This window comes from Pipistrellus kuhlii, unplaced genomic scaffold, assembly GCF_014108245.1.
Source record: "Pipistrellus kuhlii isolate mPipKuh1 unplaced genomic scaffold, mPipKuh1.p scaffold_m20_p_20, whole genome shotgun sequence".
Classification (NCBI taxonomy): Eukaryota; Metazoa; Chordata; class Mammalia; order Chiroptera; family Vespertilionidae; genus Pipistrellus; species Pipistrellus kuhlii.
The window spans coordinates 8,927,556-8,951,119 of NW_023425516.1; the positions used below are offsets into that span (position 1 = coordinate 8,927,556).

Consider the following 23,564-nt stretch of genomic DNA (forward strand, 5'->3'; position numbering starts at 1 on the left):
TGTGACTAGCCTAGCACCTTTGTAAATATTTCATTTTAGCAGTTCTGTTATATTTTATTGTTCATTAATGGTTAGCCTCCCTCTCCATGCTGACATATTTCTGTATATGTTTTCTCCATTATTAACGGAAAAATCATATCATAGCCTTTACCCATGTCTGCTGATTTTTCCTACTATAGCTCCTTCTTTTCTTCTCTTCTCTCCCTCCTAAGATTTTCAGAATACTCCTACTTCCTCTTTCTCTCACTTCCCTTCTGCCTAGATGAGACTTTCTGCATTCTTTATCACCACTCTCCCCCACCACAATCATGGATTTTTGTTGAGATTTAAAATTTTTATCATTCCTTCAGATTTAATTATACAGGCATACCTCAGAGATATTGTGGGTTTGGCTCCAAACTACTGCAATAAAGTGAATATTGCACTCAAGCAAGTCACATGACTGTTTTGGTTTCCCCGTGCATATCAGTTATGCTTACACAATAATGTAGTACCTGCCTTCATTAACAATACTTCATTGTTAAAAAATGCTAACTATCTCCAGGCTGGTGTGGCTCAGTGATTGAGCATCGACCTATGAACCAGGAGGTCACAGTTGGATTCCTGGTCAGGGCACAAGCCTGGGCTGTGGGCTCAATCCCCAGTAGAGGGGGGTGCAGGAGGCAGACAATCAACGATTCTCTCTCATCATCGATGCTTCTCTCTCTCCCTTTCTCTCTGAAATCAATGATAATAATAATAATAATAAAATGATAACTGTCATAATCTTTGTGCCCATGGAGTGTCTTGCCTCTGTGTTGATAGCTGGGGTGGTGGTTGCTGAGTGTTGGGGTCACTGTGGCAATTTCTCAGTGTACGATAATGAAATTTGCTGCATTGATGGACTCTTCCTTTCACAAATGACTTCTCTGTAGGACGTGATGCTATTTGATAACATTTACCACCAGTAGAACTGGTTTCAGAATTGACATATATAACAATATCAATCTCTGAAACTACATACCAGAACCTTCAATTGGTAAAAAGCAGAATATCTCGAAGCACAGTCAAGTGAAGTGCAAAAAGGGGACATGTGCTGTGTATCATTGCTCAGTGCTTACTCTTGTTTCTTCTGCTTTTTCTCATTGTCCATCTTAATGTGTTCTAGTTCAGTTATTTGGTTGATGTTTTCTTTTTTTTATTTCTTTATTGATTAAGGTGTCACATAATTGTCCTCATCCCCCCATTCCCATCCCACATCCCTCCCCACGCATGCCCCCATCCCCCTGTTGTCCGTGACCACTGGGTAGGCTCATATGTATGCACACAAGTCCTTTGGTTGATCTCTCCCCCTTATCCCCACCCTCCCCTACCTTCCCTCTGAGGTCCGTCAGTCTGATCCATGCCTCCTTGTCTCTGGGTCTGTTCTTTTTATTTTTTTATTATTTTTTTTTAATATACTTATTGATTTTTTTACGGAGAGGAAGGGAGAGGGATAGAGAGCTAGAATTGTCAGTAAGAGAGAATTATCGACCAGCTGCTTCCTGCATACCCCTTACTGGGGATGTGCCTGCAACCAATGTACATGCCCTTGACCAGAATCGAACCTGGGACCTTTCAGTCTGCAGACCGACACTATCCACTGAGCCAAACCAGTTTCAGCTGGGTCTGTTCTTGTTCATCAGTATGTTGTTCATCATTTCCCCTAGATGAATGAGATCATGTCTACTAGAAATACACTTATAAGAACCCAAAATGAGACAAGCAATAATGGTTATCTTGAAAGACAAATGATCAGTCTGTAGTGAGTTTCTTTCTGGGCCACCAGTTCTTTTGAGACCCAATTTATGTGTATATGTCAGCAATGATATTTCAGTTCTGGATGGTGGACAAATGTGGTAATGTAGGACCGACCCTCTCATCGCTGGGAATATTCAACATCATGAAAATGTCAATTTATTATAAATTTAATGTGCTAATAAGAATGCTTTTTAAAAACCTAGATAGATTGATCTAGAAATAAATTGATCTTGGCTTAATAACTTAGGCAAGAAACCTTTTCAGGAAAATATAAAAAAGCAAGTATTTCCCTGGCTAGTGTGGCTCAGTTGGTTGGGTGTTGTCCTGGGCATTGAAATGTTGCCAGTCCATTCCTAGTTGAGGCACCTGCTCAGATTGTGTGGTCAATCACCAGTAGGGGGCATGCAGGAGGCAGCCAGTTGATGTTCTGCTTGCACATTAAAGTTTCTCTCTCTCCCTCTCTCTAAAGATCAATAAAAAATATATTTTTTAAAAAAAAGCAAGGATGGTATATATGATTAGTGCAACCAGATATTATACTTAGAAAGTCTCAATAATTAAAACCTTGTGGTATTGTCATGAATAGTAAGCATAATGGGGTAGAATGGAAAGCTTGGAAATGTACTCAAATAGACATGGTAAAGATGCCTTCTCAAAAACCAATGGGATAGAATGTACTAGTCAATAAATACTTTGTGGGAAACTGGATGCGCATCTGTAGAAAATAAAATTGGAGTTCTACCTCATACCAAGGATAAATTCCAGATGATCAAAGATATAAGTATATTAAATGAAACCATAATTTTAAAAAAAGAAAACATGGGAAATTTTACAAAATTATTTTGGATCAGAGTAAGCATTTTTGAACTATGATTTAAAATGCAAACCAATAAAAGAAAGGGTTGTGAAATTCAGCTATATTAAATATAAAACATATGTATTATAAAAAAATAAAATGAGCAAGGACAAATGATATCCTGGAAAAACACACAGATAAAGAACTAATCTCTTTAATATACATATAAAGAACTAAAAATAGATTTTTAAAAAGGCTAACAACCCAGTAGAAAAATGGGCTAATGCATGAAAATAAGTTTTCATTGATGACAATTCTCAGGTACACTTGTGCACGTGTAGTAGTGACATATTTACAATCTTATTTTGTAGCATTGTTTGTAATAGCAAAAGGTTAGAAACAACTCAAATATTATTCAGCAGGGGACTGGTTAAATAAATGGAATATCTATTTAGTGAAAACAACAAGGAAGTTCTTTGTATACTAACTAGAAGCCCCGTGCATGCACGGGGATGGGAGGAGAAGATCCCTCAGCCTGGCCTGGGCCCTCTTGCTGGGGACTCCTCGGGGGATGTCCGCCTGCCTGCTCGCTGCTCCTTACCTCTCAGCTCACTGCTCCTGCTCCTTAGCGCTACCACGGCGGCTGGAGAGGCTCCTGCCACTGCTGGTGTGCTTGCTAGTCATGAGCCCGGCTTCTGGTTGAGTGTTGCTCCCCCTGTGGAAATACACTGACCACCAGGATTCAGCTTCTGCTCTGAGCTTCTGCTCCTGGTGGTCAGTGTGCGTCACAGTGACTGGTCATTCCACTGTTTGGTCGATTTGCATATTAGGCTTTTATTATATAAGATGTGGGACGTACTCAAGGGTATATTAGAAAACTATGCAACAGTGTGGACACATACTTTTTATGTGAAAAGTAGGATGGGAATGGAGGAATAAAACTTACTCTCCCCCTTTTTTTTTTTAAACTCAGAGTAGCATATTTACACATTGTTTTTATATTTTGTTTTGTGTGGATGTATTCTTTAATATATATGAACAATCTCTCTCTATATGTTTATATATACAGACAAAGTTAATTGCACATTGCTGATACTGTTTTTTTTTTTGTACAAATTGAAGGTAAGACCCTCTGTCAGTGAAAAGATTATGACTCACTGAAGGCTCAGGTGATGGATAGCATTTTTTAGCAATAAAGTTTTTTGTGCTTTTTTGTTGTTAATTCTCACCTGAGGATATTTTTTTCCCATTGAATTTTAGAGGGAGTGGCAGGAAGGTGGGTTGGGGGAAGAGAGAGGGAGGGAGGGAGGGAGGGAGAGAGGGAGGGAGGAAGGGAGGGAGAGAGTAACAGAGAAGGAGGGAAGGAGAGGGAGGGGGAGGGAGAGAGAGGGAGAGGAAGAGAGAGAGAGAGAGAGAGAGAGAGAGAGAGAGAGAGAGAGAGAGAAAGAGAAAGAGAAAGGGAAAGGGAAGGAGGGAGAGGGAGAGACAGAGGAAGATCAATGTGAGAGAGACACATTGATTGGACTGGGGATCAAACATGCAATCCAGGTATGTGCCCTTGACCGAGAATCAAACCTGCCATCCTTCAGTGTTTTGGCTGAAGCTCTAATCACTTAGCATACCTCTCAGACAGCAATATATTTTTAAAATCAAGTTATGCACATTTTTTTTAGACATAATGATATTGTGCAACCCAGTAGACTATAGCATAATGTAAATGTAGCTTTTATATGTATTGGGAAGCAAAAAAATATGTGTGGCTCAATTTATGAAACAATAATTAATAAAACTATAATTAATCACTTTAAGGGTTAAATAAGTCCATAATTTAAAGAGAACAAGAATCAAATAAATGGATATTAAGTGTTTATGGTGTTGATTCATTGTTACATGACCCAATGCATATAAACAGTTTTTATACCTTTTAAAATAACGTGTAACATTTGCCAATAAAGTGTTATTTAGATATAATTTGCATATCATAGTCCACAAATCATAAGCATATAGAGCTTAAAGAATTTATATTGGTGTATATACCCAGGTAACACAACGCAGTCAAGATACAAATTATTTCCAGCACTTCTCAAGCCCCTTGCCTCTTCTAGTCAGTACCTCTCCCAAAGGAACATTATTCTGACTTTCGTCACAATAGGTTATTTTTGTTTGTCTTTGAACTTAATGTAAATAAAATTATACAGTAGTTACTCTTTTTTTCAGCTTTATTGAGCTATGATTAACATTACATTGTGTAAGTTTGAGGCAAAACAATGAGATGTGTTTCTTAATTTCCAAACATTTGGGAGAATTTGTAGTCATCTTTTGTAGTCATCATTTGTAGTAATTGATTTTTAGTGTAATTCTATAATGATCACAAATCACTTCATAATTTAAATTCCTTGTTGAGATTTACTTTATTGTCTACATATTGTCTCTTGGTAAATGTTTCAGATGTACCTGAAAAGAATGCATAGACTGTAGTTGGGTTTAATGTTCTATGTTAGTTCAGATTGGAATGCTGGTTTCAAATATTCTGTATACTTATGGCATTTATTTCTGTCTGATTATTCTGTCAGTTACTGAGAAATGTTTAATAAGATCTGCAACTGTAATTGTGGGTTTATCTCCTTTCCTTTTAGTTCTTTCAGATTTGTTTTAAGTATTTTAAAGCTGTGTTATTTGTCACATACAGATTTTATTATATCACCCTGTTCGCTAGACACATCGTTATGAAATGTGTTTTCCTTTATCTATTTTAATGAACTTTTTTTTTAAGTCCACTTACTTGTTTTTGAGGTATAATTCATATGCTAAAATTTGTTCTTTTAAATTCTGCAATTAAATGGTTTTTGATATATTCCCAAAGTTATACAACTGCCACCATGATCTAATTGTGAACATTCCAGAAAGAAATCTCCTATTCATTAGTAGTAGTTCTCCCATATCCTCCTACCCCGAGTCCCTGGCAACCACCGATATACTTTCTGTCTCTATGGATTTGACTAAGCTCAACATTTTGTTTATATGGAATCAAATACTATGTGGCCTTTTGTGTCTGACTTCTTTCATTTAGCAAAAGGCTTTTACTATTCATCCATGCGGTGGCATGAATCAGCCCTTCATTCTTTGTTTTAATAGCTGGATAATTTCATTCTATGGATCTGGTAGATTTTGTTTCTTCATTTCTCAGTTGATGGGCACTATGGTGGTTCAGACTTTTTGTCTGTTATATTGATAAATAATATGGGTATAATATCTATGTACAAGTTCTTGGTGGATATATGTTTTTATTTCTCTCAGTTAAATACCTTAGGAATGGAATTGCAGGATCATATGGTATTTGTATTTTGTGAAACTGCCAATCTGTTTTCTACATTGGTTGCGACATTTCAGTGAGTGAGGGTTCCAGTTTCTCCACATGCTTGCTTACTAGTGCATTCAATTTAAAAACTACAGTTAAGGTACTGGGATTAAAATTTACCATCTTGATTTTTTTTTTTTATCTGCCTTTTTCATTCTTTGTGCTTTTATTCTTTCCTGCTTTCTTTTGGATTAATCAAGTATGTTTTAGTTTTCAAAATTTTCTTCTCTATCAGATTTTTAGTTATACATTTATTTATTATTCTTTTAGTTGTTACCGTAGAGATTGCAACTTTGATCTTTGACTTATTGAATTCTCTAAGATTGGACTTACTTCACTTAAAAAAAAAAATAGAAGACTCTTAAACATATTTCTATAGATTTTAGAGAGGAAGAGAGAGTTAGAAACATCAGTGATGAGAGAGAATCAGTGATCGGCTGCCTCCTGCACACGCCCTACTAGGAATTGAGCCCACAACCCAGGCATGTGCCTATGACTGTGATCGAACGTGGGACCGAACCCTGGACCCTTGAGTCCAAAGGCCGGTTCTCTATCCAGTTAGCAGACCAGCTAGGGCTCAACTTGTCTGTTATTCTCTAGCTGTTTTTAAGAATATCTTCATTTTGTTTTGCTTTTTAAATAGATGCTTTTTAAAAATCCTGATTGAGGACTTCTTCAATCTGTAGTTGAATGACTTTCATCAGTTTTGAAAAGTTTTGGTCATTATTTTTCAAATATTCCTTTTGTCCCTTTCTCTCTTTCATTATATTGTCTCTGAGTTGCTAGTTTTAGACATATTTGAGACCTTTTACCAAGTTTCTTGTGTTTTATGCATTTCTGTTCCTATTGTCTTTGTTCTTCAGTGTAGAACCATCTGCTAGTTCACTAATCTTCTCCTTAGCCATGTCCATTGTTCTGTTAAACCCATCCTTTGAGTTCTTAATTTGAGATATTTTATTTTTAGGATGAACATTCTTTTTGTTTTTCATAATTATAATTTTCTTTTGAAGTACTTTATCTTGTCATCTATTTTATTATAAACATACTTTACTCTGAACCCATTCATTATAAATACTTTTAACAGCTTGATACTGAATCCTTCTTACCAGTTGTGGCTCTCTCTTCTACCCATGCCTTGTCCTAGTGATTGCTTGTGATTTAGATCATCTTGGATATTCCTGTCTTTCCTTAGAGTTTAGGTTAGCAGTGCGTTGCCACCAGACCTCAGTTTTTTGATGGGTTCAAGAAAAGTTATGATTTCATAGATTATCTGTCTTGTTCTTAGGCTGGGAATGCTGCTTTTTACAGCTTTCTACATCATAGCCAGAAGCCAGAAATCCGTCAGAGCCATTTTTAAGTCCCTTTCTGGTCATTCTAAATTCCGAATCAAACGTGACTCTTTCTCTGTTTTTACTGCGTTTCCCCTCCCCAAGATTTGTTCATTTGTTCCTGTTTTCTTAAAGCTTGCCTTCTAATTCTCATCTACCAGACAAGGTGGATGAAAAACTTGCAAGGGGCCTGTAGAACATTACTTTCCTCTGAAGAGAGTTAATTTTTCTTCTGACAGTTCTGATCATGCCCGAGGCTTGGTTTGGGGCTAGGTTTGAGCTTGTCTGTTGCTATTTTGTCCTTCGTCCTGAGGCAGGGCTTTTCTGGCTTCTTAGTGGAAAGTCTAAGGTTTTTGTTTTGTGGGTTTTTTTTTTGTTTGTTTGTTTTGTTTTGTTTTCAGTGCCCCTCTGTTTTGAGCAGCGTTTGCTTGCCAACCTCCATCTCAGCATGGCTAGCCTGTGCAGTGTCTGCTGGGCCCATCAGTTACCCAGCAGCTGTTTTTTGATAGGTTTCTTGGCATCTTGTCCCACATACTTACAAGCTGGGGAATGAGTTAACAATTTGAGGGGAATTTCCGTGTCTATTTTTGGACTCTTCCTCTCCAGGTCTTCGAGGGGTGGCATTTTTTTTTACCCTGAATCCCCATTTGCTTCGGTGACCCCAACATCCAACCTCTGCCTCTTCAGCCTAGTTACACTGTAAGATTATCATTGGCTTTTATTTTTAATTATTGGTTTGTATAGTCTTGTGCCTCCAGGCAAGAAGCTTTATATGTTTTGTCTAATACTCATAGTTATTCTCCTTGAGAGTGCTAGTTTAATACACTGTCCTCCATAAATTGGGGAAGAAAAGTACTGTATCTGCCCCTTCATCCTGAAATTTTACTAATGCTTAGCACAGTTCTATAAATATTGACCGCTCGCTGTTGCAAATCTTCTCAAGGTACCAACTATGTTGAACTGATAGCAATCAGTCATTATATAATAATTATCCCAGATCATAAAGGTTAACAAGTTAAAGACCTTAGCTTTATCTCCTGGAATAAAAGCAGGTGTTTGATACATCAGAAAAGGTCTCTGAAAACTAGAGTAGAAGTAGAGGAACAAATACCAACCACCAAAGCTCTTTTAATTAAACTTTAAATCTCACATAATTTTCTGTTCTTTGCGTTGTTGCCATTGAAATGTTTTTTAGAGAAGCATAAATCCTTATCAGAGTCTCTCATGTTTTGATCTCCAGGAAGATGAAGTCCTCGGTACATTCTGAAGAGGATGATTTTGTTCCAGAACTACACAGAAATGTCCACCCCCGAGAGCGGCCCGATTGGGAGGAGACACTGAGCGCGATGGTAAATCAGCATTATGAACATGGATGCATGCATTTAAAAAATATATATTTTTATAGATTTCAGAGAGGGAGAGGGAGAGGTAGAATACGTCAGTGTTGAGAGGGAAATCATTGATTGGTTGGCTCCTGCACACCCCCTTGCTGGAGATCAAGCCCACAACCTGAGCATATACCCTTGACTGGAAATGGAACCCGGGACCCTTTGGTCTGCAGGCTGATGCTCTGTCCACTGAGCCAGACCAGCTAGGGCAAATAATTCTTAATTAAAGAGTAAAATAAAATTGGAAATGCATCTCTTCCTGAAATGGATATTTTGCAATTAGTTAATATGTCTATGGATAAATGTCACTTCCTGCTGGAATGGATGCATGCCTATTTTCCTTACATAAGAAAGAGGAGCTGAAGAAGCGCTACTTACAGAAAATGTGTTGCTGTTGCTGCTTTGTTTTTTTACTGAGCAAATAACTTATTCCAGGCGCTGGTTTAGAGTCCTTGGGTAGAACCCTGAACAAAACACACACATTTCCTGCCTTCGTGGAGCTTATATTTTAACGGGCTAGGAGGAGATGGGATTAATTAAATATATTGGATGCCAAGTGGTGGTACCTGTTATTGTAGAAAATGAATGCAGAGTAGCAGGGGTACAGAGGGTAGGGCAGCGTGAAAGGATAGTTGCTAGTTATGCAGGATGGGCACAGACTGTCTCTGGGTGACTTCTCTGGAACAGATCATTTCAGGCAGTGGAAGACAAGTTCAAGTGTGGGGCAGAGGATTAAAAAGCATTAGAACAGACTCCCCAAGCAGGACCTGTGGCTGAAATTGAGCTGGGGGCAAATGGAGGGAGATGAGGTCAGAGAAGGGGTTTGGGTGGGTGGAGAGCAGATCATGTAGTTTCTTGTAGTCCATCAGAAGGTCGTTGGTGTGTGTGTGTGTGTTTAATGCTGAGGGGAGAGAGAAACCACTGGAGTATTTTTGGCTGAAAAGTAACATAATCTGGCTTAATTTTTTTAAAAAAATATATATTATTGAGTTTTTACAGAGAGGAAGAGAGAGGGATAGAAAGCTAGAAACATCGATGAGAGAGAAACATCGATCAGCTGCCTCTTGCACACCCCTACTGGGAATGTGCCCGCAACCAAGGTGACTGGAATCGAACCTGGGACATTTCAGTCCGTAGGCTGATGCTCTACCCACTGAGCCAAACCAGTTTCGGCTGGCTTAAATTTTTAAAGGGATTCTCTGGTTGCTGTGAATAGGCTAACTGGGGAGGAAAAAGAGAAAATAAGGTGACCACCTGGATTACTATAATAGATGAACGATAATGATGCCTTGAACCAGGATGGTAGATACCATGAAAAATGGTTAGATTCTGGATATAGTTTTACATATAAAGCCAACCGTTTTGGCTGATGAATGGGATACAGAGAGTGAGATAGAGAGAAGTCAAGGGTGACTTCAAGTGTTTTTGGCCTCATCAACCTGAAGAACGGAGTTTGCATTCACCGAGATGTTGGAAAAGCGGTTTTTGTTGGAGGATTAGGTGGAACCATCCCATGCAGTCCTGTTTTCCACAAAAATTTAAAATACCCATTTAATCTGTTATAACATTACATAATTCCGGTCTCCTAATAAGAACAATGAAATCTTTCTGTGGAAAGTAACATTTTATTTCATTGTAATCAAAAGTTGGTGTTTCTCATCATGAGAATTGAATGCGAATGCTCGTCTGTCAATGCCGATCAGTAATGAGATTTTACATATTTCATTTTTGAAAATGCCTTTGCACTCCAATAGGTACTGCCAAATACCGACATCTGTTTGTGAGCATGTGATTTTAATTGAGCGTATTCATTGCTCAGAAGGCATTTCCAGAATTCTATTAGATTTTTCGTTTACTATTTGCCTTTTAGCATAACATTGCAAACTTCCATTTGAAGGTTAGAAGGAAGTGCCTTAGTTGCACAGTTAAGTGGATTCTGCAATGTGGAAATTTACTTTGCAACATATTCTGAAAAAAACCTGCTGGAAGTGTAGTTTGAGCTTGGAACATATATGCACTGCAAGTTGATATGGTGATGATCTCCGATCTTGGTTTCATGTTTGGAAGTATGTATAATATATCAGCTCGTGATTACTTGCTGTTCTGACAGTATCACCCCAGTGTCAGTTTTGCCTTGTAATTTTAGGTAAAATTTATTAGGAAACAGCACCAAATCTGCAGCAAAAACTGACGACAAAGGCCATTTAGTGTTCAGTAACAGAGGCTGAAAGGATGGCCAGTCCTTTCTCTGCTCCACACATGCTTTTTTTGTGCCAAAATCAGTTTCAGTGTATCTTAGTAAATTCCACTTCAGGTTGTACTGGGCTAAGGTTTGCTGAGTTCATTTGAGAATGTTGTCACCTGCAGTTTTCCCATGCAGCCTGTTCATAGGGGCTAATTCTTGAGCCACTTTAAACTTGGCATTGACTCCTCTGCCATTGAGCAATATTGGCTACGTTTGTTGACTCATCAAGAGTCAAGGAAAGCCAACTGCAGTCATATATTTTTTTTAAATGTACTATTGATTTTATATTTAAAAAATAACCTCAACTCTTCAAACAGCCATTCTGACCAAAAGGCTAATGGGCTTAAACAGTTTGTTTTCTGTGGATGCATTTCTTTGTCGGCTGCAGTCAAATACGATTGAATGGGTCCACCACTGGCAAGTGGTAAGTGACTTTCCTTCTTGGCTAACCAATGAGCCACCTGGAAATTTTACTTTGGATGCAATCTTGTTTCTGTTTTTGTGAAGAAGTCCTGGGTGGTGAGAATACCCTTTGAGAATTTTTGAATTTTTCAGATCATGGCTTTCCTGTTAGTTGAGAATATCGTGACGAGTGCGAAGTTTGGTAATATTGATGTCTATTCTATCTGTCAGCACAGCTGTGGTGTCACTGGGCCGTAAGCACAGTGTGCTGCCATCTGATTTGCTGACAAAACCCATACTCTTCTGTGCCTTAAAGGAGTGACAAAGTGCAGTTGTCTCTTCTTATTTTTACATGATCTGCATGAAGTGGTAATTTTATTTATCTTTTATATTTTTGATTGATTTTTCACAGAGAGGAAGAGAGAGTGATAGAGAGTTAGAAACATCGATGAGAGAGAAACATCGATCAGCTGCCTCCTGCACACCCCCCACTGGGAATGTGCCCGCAACCAAGGTACATGCCCCTGACCGGAATCAAACCTGGGACCCTTGAGTCTGCAGGCCGATGCTCTATCCATCAAGCCAAACTGGTTTCGGCAGAAGTGGTAATTTTTAAAATGTGGTATGGTGATACCTTGGAACTTGAAATGCTGTTGAATTATAATCCAACTAGAGGCCCGATGCATGAAACTGTGCAAGGAGCTTGGCCCTCGCAGCCATGATGGCTTGCCTCGGCCCTCGCAGCCCCGGCTTCATCCAGAAGGTCACCTGGAAGGTCGTTTGGCTATCTGATCTAATTAGCATATTATGCTTTTATTACCATAGATACTACAGTTTATGGTGTGCTGATGGGCAGTGTGGGTTGATGAGTGCCACACAAGGTCTCTCGCATCTACTCAGCCCTGTCATTGTAACATGAGAGCAGCCACAGATAATACATCAATGAGTGCAGCTGTGTCCCAATAAAATGTTATTTGTGGACACTGATATTTGAATGCCATGTAATTTTCACATGTCCTTATATAATCATACTTCTTTTGATCCCCTACCCCCAACATTAAAAAAATGTAAAAAAAAAAACACTTTTAGCTTTTGGGCTACACAGAAGCAGGCAGTGGGTGGGTTGGCCCTGGATTCTTGTGATATAATTGTAACTTAAGGGGTAAGACTCTCTTAAACCTTTCAGACCGAAAATGCTTTTATTTTACTTGTCATATGTTATTCATCTCTTTCCTGTAATACTTACTCTCACCCTAGCTGGCTAGACATACCTCTATTGTAATACCTACTCTCATCCTAGTTGGCTGTTTTCCTTACCGTATTGTGAGATCTCTGAGAAGGCATAGGCATCATTTTGTATTCATTTTACTGAAGGATGAAGTTTAGATGAGGATATAAGCATGACCCTCAAGACAAATATAAAATGAACACACACCAAAGGGATATAACTCATTAATTAATGAAGGAGTCAGTCAGGTGTTACAACTAGTTCAAAGGAGAATTCGATGTTTACAGACCATCTCAAAACTGGTGCAGAGGGATGCAAGACTGGCAAACTGTTCAGTTCCATTGGGCACAGTTTGCATTTTTATGGACACGACTTCTTTGTGCTGTGCTGAGTTTTCTTTCTACCAGTTCACTTTTCTGCGGAGGTGTAAAATAGCCAGGCTGACAAAGCAAGCCCCACACCCCCGTGGAATCAGGTAATCCCTGGAGGTGCCGGCATTCCATGGAAAGGATGTTCCGTAATCTCTGCCATTTTTAAATCTTCCACATTTCCCCCCTACAATTCTTATAACCACCCCCAAACCTACATTGAATTTACTGAATGGGAAGGAAGGTGTTATCTGTTATTATACGGTGTTTTGTATTAAAATGTCACATGCTACATGCATAGAAAGCTAACGACTTATACTTTTTTGGAGTCCACATTGATTTGTTTGTGGAAATTACCAATTATATCTGACTAGAGGCCCGATGCATGAAATTGTGCAAGAGAAGGCCTTCCTTTTCCCGGCTGCTGGCTTCACTGAGACCTGGGCTTCCCTCACAGCCCTGGCTTCATCCGGAAGGTTGTCTGGAATGATGTCTGGCCTAATTAGCATATTACGCTTTTATTATTATAGATGTGGTAGCACCTTACTGTATTGTTATTTTGGTATTCTAATTTCTTCATGTGTACGTTTGTTTGTTTTTTAATTTTCACTTGAGGATCTTTTTCCCATTGAAAAAGATCCTCGCCGAAACCAGTTTGGCTCAGTGGATAGAGCGTCCCCAGGTTCGATTCCGGTGAAGGGCATGTACCTTGGTTTCGTGCATATCCCCAGTGGGGGGTGTACAGGAGGCAGCTGATCGATGTCTCTCTCTCTTCGATGTTTCTAACTCTCTATCTCTCTACCTTCCTCTCTGTAAAAAATCAATAAAATATATTTTTAAAAAAAGAAAAGAAAAAGATTCTCAAGTGAGAATTAACAATCAATGACATGTCTTTCAGTTAAGGTTTTTCATCTCCTTGGTTAAGTTTATTTCTAGATGTTTCATTCTTTTTGCTGTAATTACAAATGGGATTGTTTTGTTAATTTTTCTTTTTGATGGTTTGTTATTTGCATTGAAAAGCACAACTGATTTTTGTATAATGGTTCTGTATCCTGTGACTTTGAATTCATTTATTGGTACTCACAGTTCTTCAGTGGTACCTTTGGGGTTTTCTGTATGTCACCTGCAAATGGTGACAGTTTTATTTCTTCCTTTCCAAATTGGATGCCTCCCTTCCCCCCCCCCCCCCCCCCCACACACACACACACACACACCACTTCTTGCCTCATTGCTCTGGCTGGGACCATGTTGAATAGACATGGTGAGAGAGAGGAGCCATCTTTGTCTTGTTCCTGATTTTGGAAGAAAAGCTTTCATGTTTGAGTCTGATGTGTGCTGTGGGCTTGCCTTATATGGCTTTATTATGTTGAAGTACTTTCCCTCTATGTTTACTTTATGGAGAGATTTCATGATAAATGTTGAATTTTGTCAAATGCTTTTGTGGCATGCACTGAGATGATCTGAAGTTTTGTGTAACTCGTTTGGTGAATGTGGTGTACCACATGGATTGATTTGTGGGTGCTGAGCTATGTTTGAATTTCTGCATTAAATACTATTTGATCGTGGTGTATTTCAATGGATTGTTGAATTTAATTTGCTAATATTTTATTGCGGGTTTTTCATCAGTGTTTATCAGGGTTATTGGTTTCATTGTCTGATTTGGTAGCAGGGTAATGTTGGCCTCATAAAATAAGTTTGGAAGTTTTCTTTTATTTTTTTGGAAGAGTTTGAGGAGGATTGCTATTAACTTTTTTTTTTAAATGTTTGGAAGAATGTATCAATGAAGCCATCTAGTCCTGGAGTTTTATTTATTGGGAGGCTTTTGATTACTGATTGTCCCCTTTTTAGTATTTGGTCTGTTCTAAATAGTCATTTTAAAATCACAACAGAAAGAACAAATGATAAATTAGGACTCTCTCCTTTTCTGATGTATAGTTCATGATTTATTTATTCTCTTCATCGACTTGTAACAAAGTAATGAGTTATCTTAAGAAATCAAAAAGAGTTTTAAAAAATGAAGAGTAAAATATTTATTTGCAATGATTTAATAATTAGTTATATAATAAGTAAACATTAGAATCTTAAAAAAATAAAAGATATAAAAAGGAAGTAAGAGGAATTCTCTCACCAGTTTGAATATTTTAACTAAAACCACTTTAATCATCATACTTCTTAGTGTTTCTTCACTCATTTTATTTTTAGTATCCATCATTTCAGTATTCTCAGAATATGTCTTTTTATTTCTCAATTTCTTTTGTTAGGAACAGTTTCTCACTTGTTATCTTTTCTACTATTAAAATTAACGTGTTCAAGGCTCAGGGCTGAAGTGGGTCTTGTAGCAAATGAAATTGTTATTGATCAAATAAAATCAGTGGTCTTGGCCTAAAATGATCTTATATGCTAACAACTAGGGTCGTGAAAAATAAGTGTACATTTTGTATTTCCAAAATACCGAAAAAATTTAAAAGACACAAAGTTAATTCTTGGAGTTGTCAACATTCTGTGTGTGTGTGTGTGTGTGTGTGTGTCCATGAATGATTCTCCCCTCCCTTCCTCCCTTCCTCCCTTCCTCCCTTCCTCCCTCTTTCCTTCCTTCCTTCCTTCCTTCCTTCCTTCCTTCCTTCCTTCCTTCCTTCCTTCCTTCCTTCCTTCCTTCCTTCCTTCCTTCCTGTCCCTCCTCTTCCTCTCTCATAAACACTTATATCTGCATAAGCATGTGCTTTCTCATGCATTCTCTCTCTCTCTCTCTCTCTCTCTCTCTCTCTCTCTCTCTCTCAAACAAGGATGGGCTCTTTTCCTCTGTCTCTCTTCTTCCCACTTGCTGAAAGCAGGCATTCACAGGGTCTGTACTTCATCTCTTCATGCTTGCTTCTCCCACTTCTTGCTGTTCCTGCAGATTTAATTGTCTTCTCCATACAGATGGCTTCCATGTCTGTGTCCCTAGCCCTGTAAGAATCCATTTCCCAGCTGTAGGTCTTGTGGCTGCCAGGAGCTGTGGATCTTCACTAAATCTCATCTTTCCTGCTCCCTCACTGAGCTTCCTTTTAACTTCACAGGTCATGTTAACAGCACTAACTTTATTTCAGTCACCCAGGTTTAAGGTCTTGTGGTTTGTTAGAAATGAAATGGTTTTCATTCATTTTCCTTAAAAGCCAAAGCCCTTCTTCACTTGACCATTTTGCTCCAGTTACATCGACCTTTTTGCTATTTATTTCTGGACTACACCAAGCGTTCGCTGCCTCAGTGACTTTGTGTTTGTAGTTTCTCTTTTTTTTCTCTGTAAGTGCCTTCCCTACTGGGGATCGAGCCCACAACCCTGGCATGTGCCCTTGACCCAAATCAAACCCGGCACCCTTCAGTCTGCAAGTTGAGGCTCTACCCACTGGGCCAGTGAAAAACTCTTAATCAATAAAGCTTGCTCCCTCTTTTCCTTCAATTCCCTCTTTACAATTAAGTGCTGCCTTCTCTCACCGCCTTTGATGAAATAATAACCGTGCCCTCCTTATCTTTCTTTAGTTTTCTCCATAGTGTTTGGAAATACTAAATATGTGTATGAAAATTGTCTTTCTTTCCCATGAGATTGGAAGCTCCTTGAATTCAGGGACTTTGTCACTTAGATTTACCATTCTGTCACTTGTGCCTGCCATAGTAAATTCTCAGTAAATATTTTTTGAACGAATGAAATTGTCATTCTCTGGACAAATTGAATCAGTTGTTTTTTTCCGTGACAACACCCTAATTTCCCTGCTTTTCTTTGTTTCATTTGTTAATATGAATTTTCTGTTTTCTTCTTCCCTTTTTTTAATTTTTTTAAATTTCTGTTTTAAATCTAAAGTTAGACCCTTACATTTTTCTTAGCTTTTCCAAAAGTATCCCCTTTGTATTTGGACTCTAACCCCTGAACATTGCCTGCTTTCTTAAGTGGATTGATAGAATAGTCATTCTTCCTGAATAGTCTTGAAGAGGTAATTTTGGAAGAGCTGTGTCTTTTGTATATTGCTCTACTCTTGATGGTTCCTTTTACCCATCAGTTATAAAAACATTTGCCATTTGAATAAGAGGAAAAAGAAAAGTCTTTGCCCATGCTCCTTCCATGAGTTTCTTTATCTCTTTATTACTGTGTGATGTTTAACTTCATTTTTGATTGATGGATGAATTTTCTCATAATTCAGAGACACTGATGGTGTTTATCATTTCAGTTTTAAAAACAGAATGTTTTGTTTAGAGTTGCTTTGTGAACAATCACAAAAGCACCCATTGATTAATATGCAAAGCCCAGGTTTTGAGTTTCTGCCAGTATATTCAATGCTCTTCAATCAACAACCCCAAGCCCACCCTCTCCCATGGTGCATTCGGTTCTGGCTGAAAATTGTGGGAATTCTCTGACATGAATTAAGCAGTGTTAATTATGGAAGGTAATTAATGCACTACTGGGAGTTCTGGGATTTATATTAGGTTGAATGTATGAACTCGTTCACTTTATAGGTAAAAAAGAGTGTTGGAAATGGGTAGTTTTATAAGGGTAAGCCTAAAATCTTTTGAACTGGTGAACTGGTCATTAACTCAGCATTTATTTGTTAATTATTAAACTAAAAACGATATTACATATATTGCGCTCTTTAAGACTTTAAGTGATTCTGGATGTTACTTTTACTGATAGAATTTGTATATGTGACTTTTCAAAAAAATGTTTAAATTTGTAAAATATTAAAGGAAGAAGTACATAAAACACAGTTAGAAGAATGGGGTGTCATGGGTAGTCTAGAATCTTGCCATTTCTTCCTTTAGTAGAATATTTCCAATTCGGTGTCTCCATCATTTGTGGTTCCTGGTCCCCTTCCATCCTTCTATTCATACCCTGCCTATTCCAGGAAGAATTCACATTTTATGTTTCCATAATACACGTTTAGACATTATATGTACATTTTTACTAGTAGGTCTGGTGCACAAAATTCAAGTGTAGAAACAGAACATTTTCTAGCAGCACAGAAGAATAGCAATATTTTACCTGAATAAAGTACCTACAAAGTCAATCATACTGTTTTTAGATTTTCCCAGGAATCTTTTCATAAAATGTCTGGTAAAAGTATATACAAAATGGAAACCCATGTTTTCAGCAGAAAATATCTGCTGAATCAGTAGGATTATCTTTAATGATTGGGGCAGATAGAAGTGGATAGATAAATCTGTATTATAGAAAAGTAGAAACTTCAGAATGTCTTAAGATTTAATGTGTTCACTTTTAAATTGACTGCCCAGCTGTTGCCTAGAGAATTTGTTGCATGTTCTTTCCATGGAGATTTTTTTTGGTAGAAGTGAACTTTAAAGGCAACTCATTTGCTGCAAAAGTAATAGTTTTATAATCAGTTTCAGAAACCTTTTTTTTTTTTTTTTTTTGCTTTAGTATTCCCACCCTGTTGTTCCTCATCAAAAATAGAGAATTAAATAGGAGTAACTATATAGTTCACTCCTGGGGCTCATTTGATAGCTACTTGTATGATTTGCGAATTTTCCAGATACTTACACCTGCCTGCTTCCTCTGAGTCCTATTTCTGTTATTTAGCACATGCACATTGGGAGGTCTACATAACAAATTGGAGGAAATAAGTGAAGGAAATAGTTTTGTAATGTTTTTAACATCGAGCGTATTTTTCTGTACAAAATTCTTTTGAAAATATTCACGCATAGCTCAGTTAATTGGATTTCTTTGTGATATTCTTTAAGGATCACTTTAGTGATAATGTAATATACCGTAGATTTAATAAATTTAGCTTTTCTGATATATTGGGATGATGATTATTAGATTTTGCCCCGTTTGTCTCTTCTTGGCAAGAAAGGGAATAATACTTAGACTAATTAAAATGTTGTAAACTTTTCATTACAGAGATGGTCGCATTTATTTACTGTGATTAAACCATGGTTGCATTTGCAAACTGGCAGTCCTGTTTGCCTTTCCTGGAAGAATGAATTTTCCAATCAAATTCTGCTTTTGTAGTTGACTGTATATATGTATGGGTATGTCCCACTATAAATGTGTTTTTATTCTTATTCTTCCTTAAATATGGATACCTATTTTTGTCCATTAGAATTATATAGAATAGATAATCTCAATTTATTTATGGCAATTGGTTATACATTTGCAAATGGTTGTTGTAAAGCAGGTAACATGCTGAGGTGGGAAAAGCTAGCTAGCCTGCTTTCTTTTTCTCTCTTCTCCTTTATAAACACAAAACATGCTTATATAGAAAAGGTAGAAAATTGAGAGAGAGAGAGAGAGAGAGAGAGAGAGAGAGAGAGAGAGAGAGAGAGAGGGAAAGAGAGAGAGAGAGAGTCAAAACATAATCCCATTTTGCACAGTGAAGAGATTATTTTGGTATATTTCTTTCATGATTTCTTGCAATGCAGAGAGTTGTAAATTTAACATCATATAAACATGTTTTTCTTCCATACAACGCTCCAAATTGTTAGTTTTAAAGAATAACACTTTGTTTATCTACCCCCCTTTCCCATCAGGCATGGAACTGTGATTTATAATTGTAAACCCTATACAATTTTATCTCTCCTTCCTACTTAACATACACATTCCACCCTATCATTAAGATGCTGCAGTTAAGAGAACCTTGAATGTTTCACATTGTACATCATGGGAAGTGTCATAGGTGCAAGAATTGCTTGTTCACTGGAAGGAAGAGATCTCCAGCAAAGACTAGCTCCTGGGCATAGTGTGGGGACACCTGGAAGGGGGTTAAAACATTGCTGTGAAGGGGGAAGGGAATTCAGTTTCCCCTAGGAGAAAATAGGGAGGGCTTTGGGATCTGCAAAATGGAATATGGAGCAGATTGTAGCATGCACATGCATGGAAATACATGGTTGCAAGGGAGAAGAAGAGATGGCTGTTGCATTGAGTCAGCTCTGTGTTTTTTCTACCAGTTACCTACTCTACCTGCAGAGTTTGCACTTAATTCTAGGGCTTGCCTTCTCATGAGCAACGTACTCCCGAGGGATGCTTCAGCAGAAGCTTTGGGAGACTAGGAAGTAGGCCCACCCAGATAATTTTCCTGCTTTAAGATCCACTGACCTGGAATTTTATAATGATTTCTAAGCCATCTCTTCCCAGCATTGCTCAGGTTAGTGTTTGAATAGCCAGGAAGTGATGTGGGAATCTTGGTGGTGATTCTCTTTAGAATTTTTCCTACCACAGTGTTATATAGTTTCTCTCTGGTATTTATACTTCATGATAGAGTTAACATATATGATAACGTTAGTTAATGGAAATTACGAAAATTTTAAAACAATACTCCAAAAAACTTGCGTGGGAGAAATTTATATATTCACTAGAGGCCCAGTGCATGAAATTTGTTCACTGGGAAGGGAGGTCCCTCAGCCTGGCCTGAGCCCTCTTGCAGTCCAGGACTCTTGGGGGATGTCCACCTGCCAGCTTAGGCCCACTCCTCTCTCGCAGTCTGGGACCCCTTGTTCCTTACCTAAGCTGGCTGTTGAGAAGCTCCTGCCACCACCATTGTGCTTGCCAGCTATGAGCCCAGTTTCTGGCTAAGTGGTGCTCCCACTGTGGGAGCTCACTGACCACCTGGGGGCAGCTCCTGCATGAGTGTCTGAACCCTGGTGTTCAGTGCGCATCATAGAGACTGGTTGATCTGCTGTAATAGTCTCTTAGGCTTTTATTATATAGATAATTGGTGCTAAATGAAAAACTCTTAATAAACAAAATTAATGGCTACATAATACCCTATAATATAGGACATATTGATGTTTCATAGATTAGTAGGACTTTGAGTTTGTTTTATATTTTTCTTGTTGATGAGTATCTTTATGATGAATTTTGCCTTGTCTTTTGCTATTATCTTATGGGTAGGTATCTAAAGAGTATGAAAAGATTTTGTTAATTTGTATTCCAGGCAGTAATGTTTTGTGGCTTTTGTGCCATATCTTTTCATTCAAACATTTTTTCATATTTTTTAAAAATATATATTTTATTGATATTTTACAGAGAGGAGGAAGAGAGAGAGATAGAGAGCTGGAAACGTCGATGAGAGAGAAACATCGACCTGCTGCCTCTTGCACACCCCCCACTGGGGATGTGCCCGTAACCAATGTACATGCCCTTGACCGGAATCGAACCTGGGACCTCTCAATCCGCAGACCAATGTTCTATCAGTGAGCCAAACCGGTTTCGGCCATTTTTTCATATTTTGATAGGAGTAAAACTATTTCCCACATACTATTTGGTTAATAACATGTTGCTCTCTTTACAGTTGGCTACATGATCCAGTTGAGTTCCTGTCAAGCTCATTCTGTTTACAGCTGCAGCTACAAAATACTGTGCTGCATCTTAACATTTAGCAACAAGAGCATTTAGTAAGAACTGCTCAAACCTTGGGACCCTGGTCCTACCTAACAATTTGGACTTTTTGTGAAGGTTACAATTTTCGCCCAGAAATTTTTGTCTCTTCAATATGTTTGTGATCCTATATAATAACAGGGTAATATGCAAATAGACTGAATGGTAGAACAACCAGAATGCCTGTGGCTGCTTGCCCTGACTGGCCCCATCCCCAAGTAGGGCGCCTCCCCACCCCCCACGATGGCCCGCATTGGGGCATGCCAGCTGGACCCAACCAGTGCACGAATTTGTGCACTGGGCCTCTAGTATATGCTATAAATATAAAGTCTTTGGTACATCCAACGTTTGTTTCATCTCATATTTGGTATCTGTGTCTCTTTGGGGAATTGCTCATGTTTTACAGATTTTTGGTGTATCAAATAATTTTTTTTATTGTGCCATGGATATTTTGAATATTATGTTGTGAGACTGTCTCCTGTTGAAATCCTCTGGAGAATGTCGACTTTTCAGGCTTACCTGGCATTAACCTGGTGGGGTTTAGGTTGAAGGTTCTATCTGGACTTGTTTAGCTGGTGGTTTTAGCATCAGTTCAGTTTCGGTTTGGTACCCACTGTCTCCTCCCAAAGGATGCTGTTCCTGGTTTCTCTGGCTGGAAGGAAGGAGTTGTCCAGGAGTATTAATCTCTGTAGTGCACAGGTTTTCCTGACTGGGGCTGCCATCAGGCCTAAGCAGTGAGAGAAAATGAGAAAAAAAATAACAAGGAATATCCCTACAGTCTTTACACAACGGGTCCCCTTTGATTGTTTCTCTAGTCACAAGAATGGGTTTTCACTCAGGGTCGTATGTGTCCATGATACAGCTGACGTGTTGCTACCAAGTCTGTCCTTGAAAGAAAAGAAAAAAATAAATAAAAGAAAGAAAGAAAAGAAAGCTGTTGCCTATTTGTTTCCATATTCAAGGATCATATTCTAGTCAGGAAGTTGTAATTCCTTAGAATTTTACTTACTAGTCGTGCTTGTTCCTTATATCATGATTCAGCTTTTCCTTAGGCAATTCTAAGAGGTAAAGGGCAAGGGGGCCGGGGGGAAGGTTTGAATCCAGGAAACACATTGCCAGCGTATTATTAGTCATTCTTCAGGTCTTGACTTTGCATTCCAATCCACTTACTCTAATTAAATATTTAAGAATTCTCAGGTAGTTGCTTGTTTGTATTTTATTTTATTTTGTTTTCTGTCGAGTTTTTGTTACAAACAGTAGAAGAAACTAGAAGCCTCCCATTCTTTTTAAATTTTTTTTATTTTAACATAAATTTTGCTGGATATAGAATTCAATGTTGACAGTTGTTTTAAAAAGCAATGGAAAGAACTCATTCCACATATTCTGCTTTTCTCATATGTAGTCCTGTGAGTGTAATGTGTGTATGTGCTTTTCTCCCCTTAAGATTTTCTCTTTATCAGGGGTTTGGCTGAATACGGAGTTTACTTTATATAATTTGTTCCTTTTAAAGATCATAGCCTTATGTCTTTTCTGTATGGTGGAATTTGAGTGCTTTAAGCAGTTGGTTCATACATTTATACAGCTTTTCTTAATCGTGCCCTCACTGGTGTTGAAAGTCTCTTGGGTGGTTTTGATGTCTCTGTTAACTTATAGAATAAGTTAGAAAACAGTCTTTTTAAAAATGTTCTCTGAAATACGATTCTTTCCTCACTCCTCATTGCTTTCCCAGTTATAACAATTTTAGACAAATGTAGAACCAGCTGAAGTTTCACAAAAATTCCTATTGACATTTTTTTCTTTTAATACAAACACACACAATCACATACTGTAGTAAAGCCTACATTTATTCATGTTTTTAATGTTAATAAATTTTTTTTCAAGCACAGCATTCCATTGCATAAATACATTATAGTTTATTCTGCTATTCCTCTGTTTTTCTGTATCATTTGTGTTTTATAATGACAATTTTCTGTTGATTATAAGAAAGCTATGACCGTTATGTACATGTTTATTTGTGTACATATAGAGTATTTTTGGGGTCTATATTTGGGAGTGTAGTTGTAGGATTATAGGTAGTAGATTCATGTTTAACATAATAGGAATTATCAAACAAATTTCCTAAGTGGTTATTACTATTTTACACTTTAATCAGCAATAAATGAGTTTTAGTGCTCCACATTTTTTTTTTTGCCAACTTTGGTATTTTAATTTTTTTTTTTTTTAATTTAGCTCTTTGGAGAGTGTGTATTATCCCATTACGGTTTAATTTTGCATTTATTTGATGAGTAATGACATTGAGTATCTACAATTATT

General features: G+C 37.8%; 1 protein-coding gene across 5 annotated transcripts in view; it reads left to right on the forward strand.

Annotated features, from left to right (window-relative positions):
- The window catches only part of ARHGAP32 (Rho GTPase activating protein 32), a 160,939-nt gene that overhangs the window by 61,177 nt on the left and 76,198 nt on the right, over positions 1-23,564 (forward strand). For all 5 annotated transcript variants that reach the window (XM_045585446.1, XM_045585444.1, XM_045585445.1 and 2 more), the window contains exon 2: positions 8,502-8,610. In XM_045585446.1, coding sequence (XP_045441402.1) covers positions 8,506-8,610 — 105 coding nt within the window. In that variant the 5' untranslated portion in view covers positions 8,502-8,505. The remainder of the gene's footprint in view (positions 1-8,501; positions 8,611-23,564) is intronic.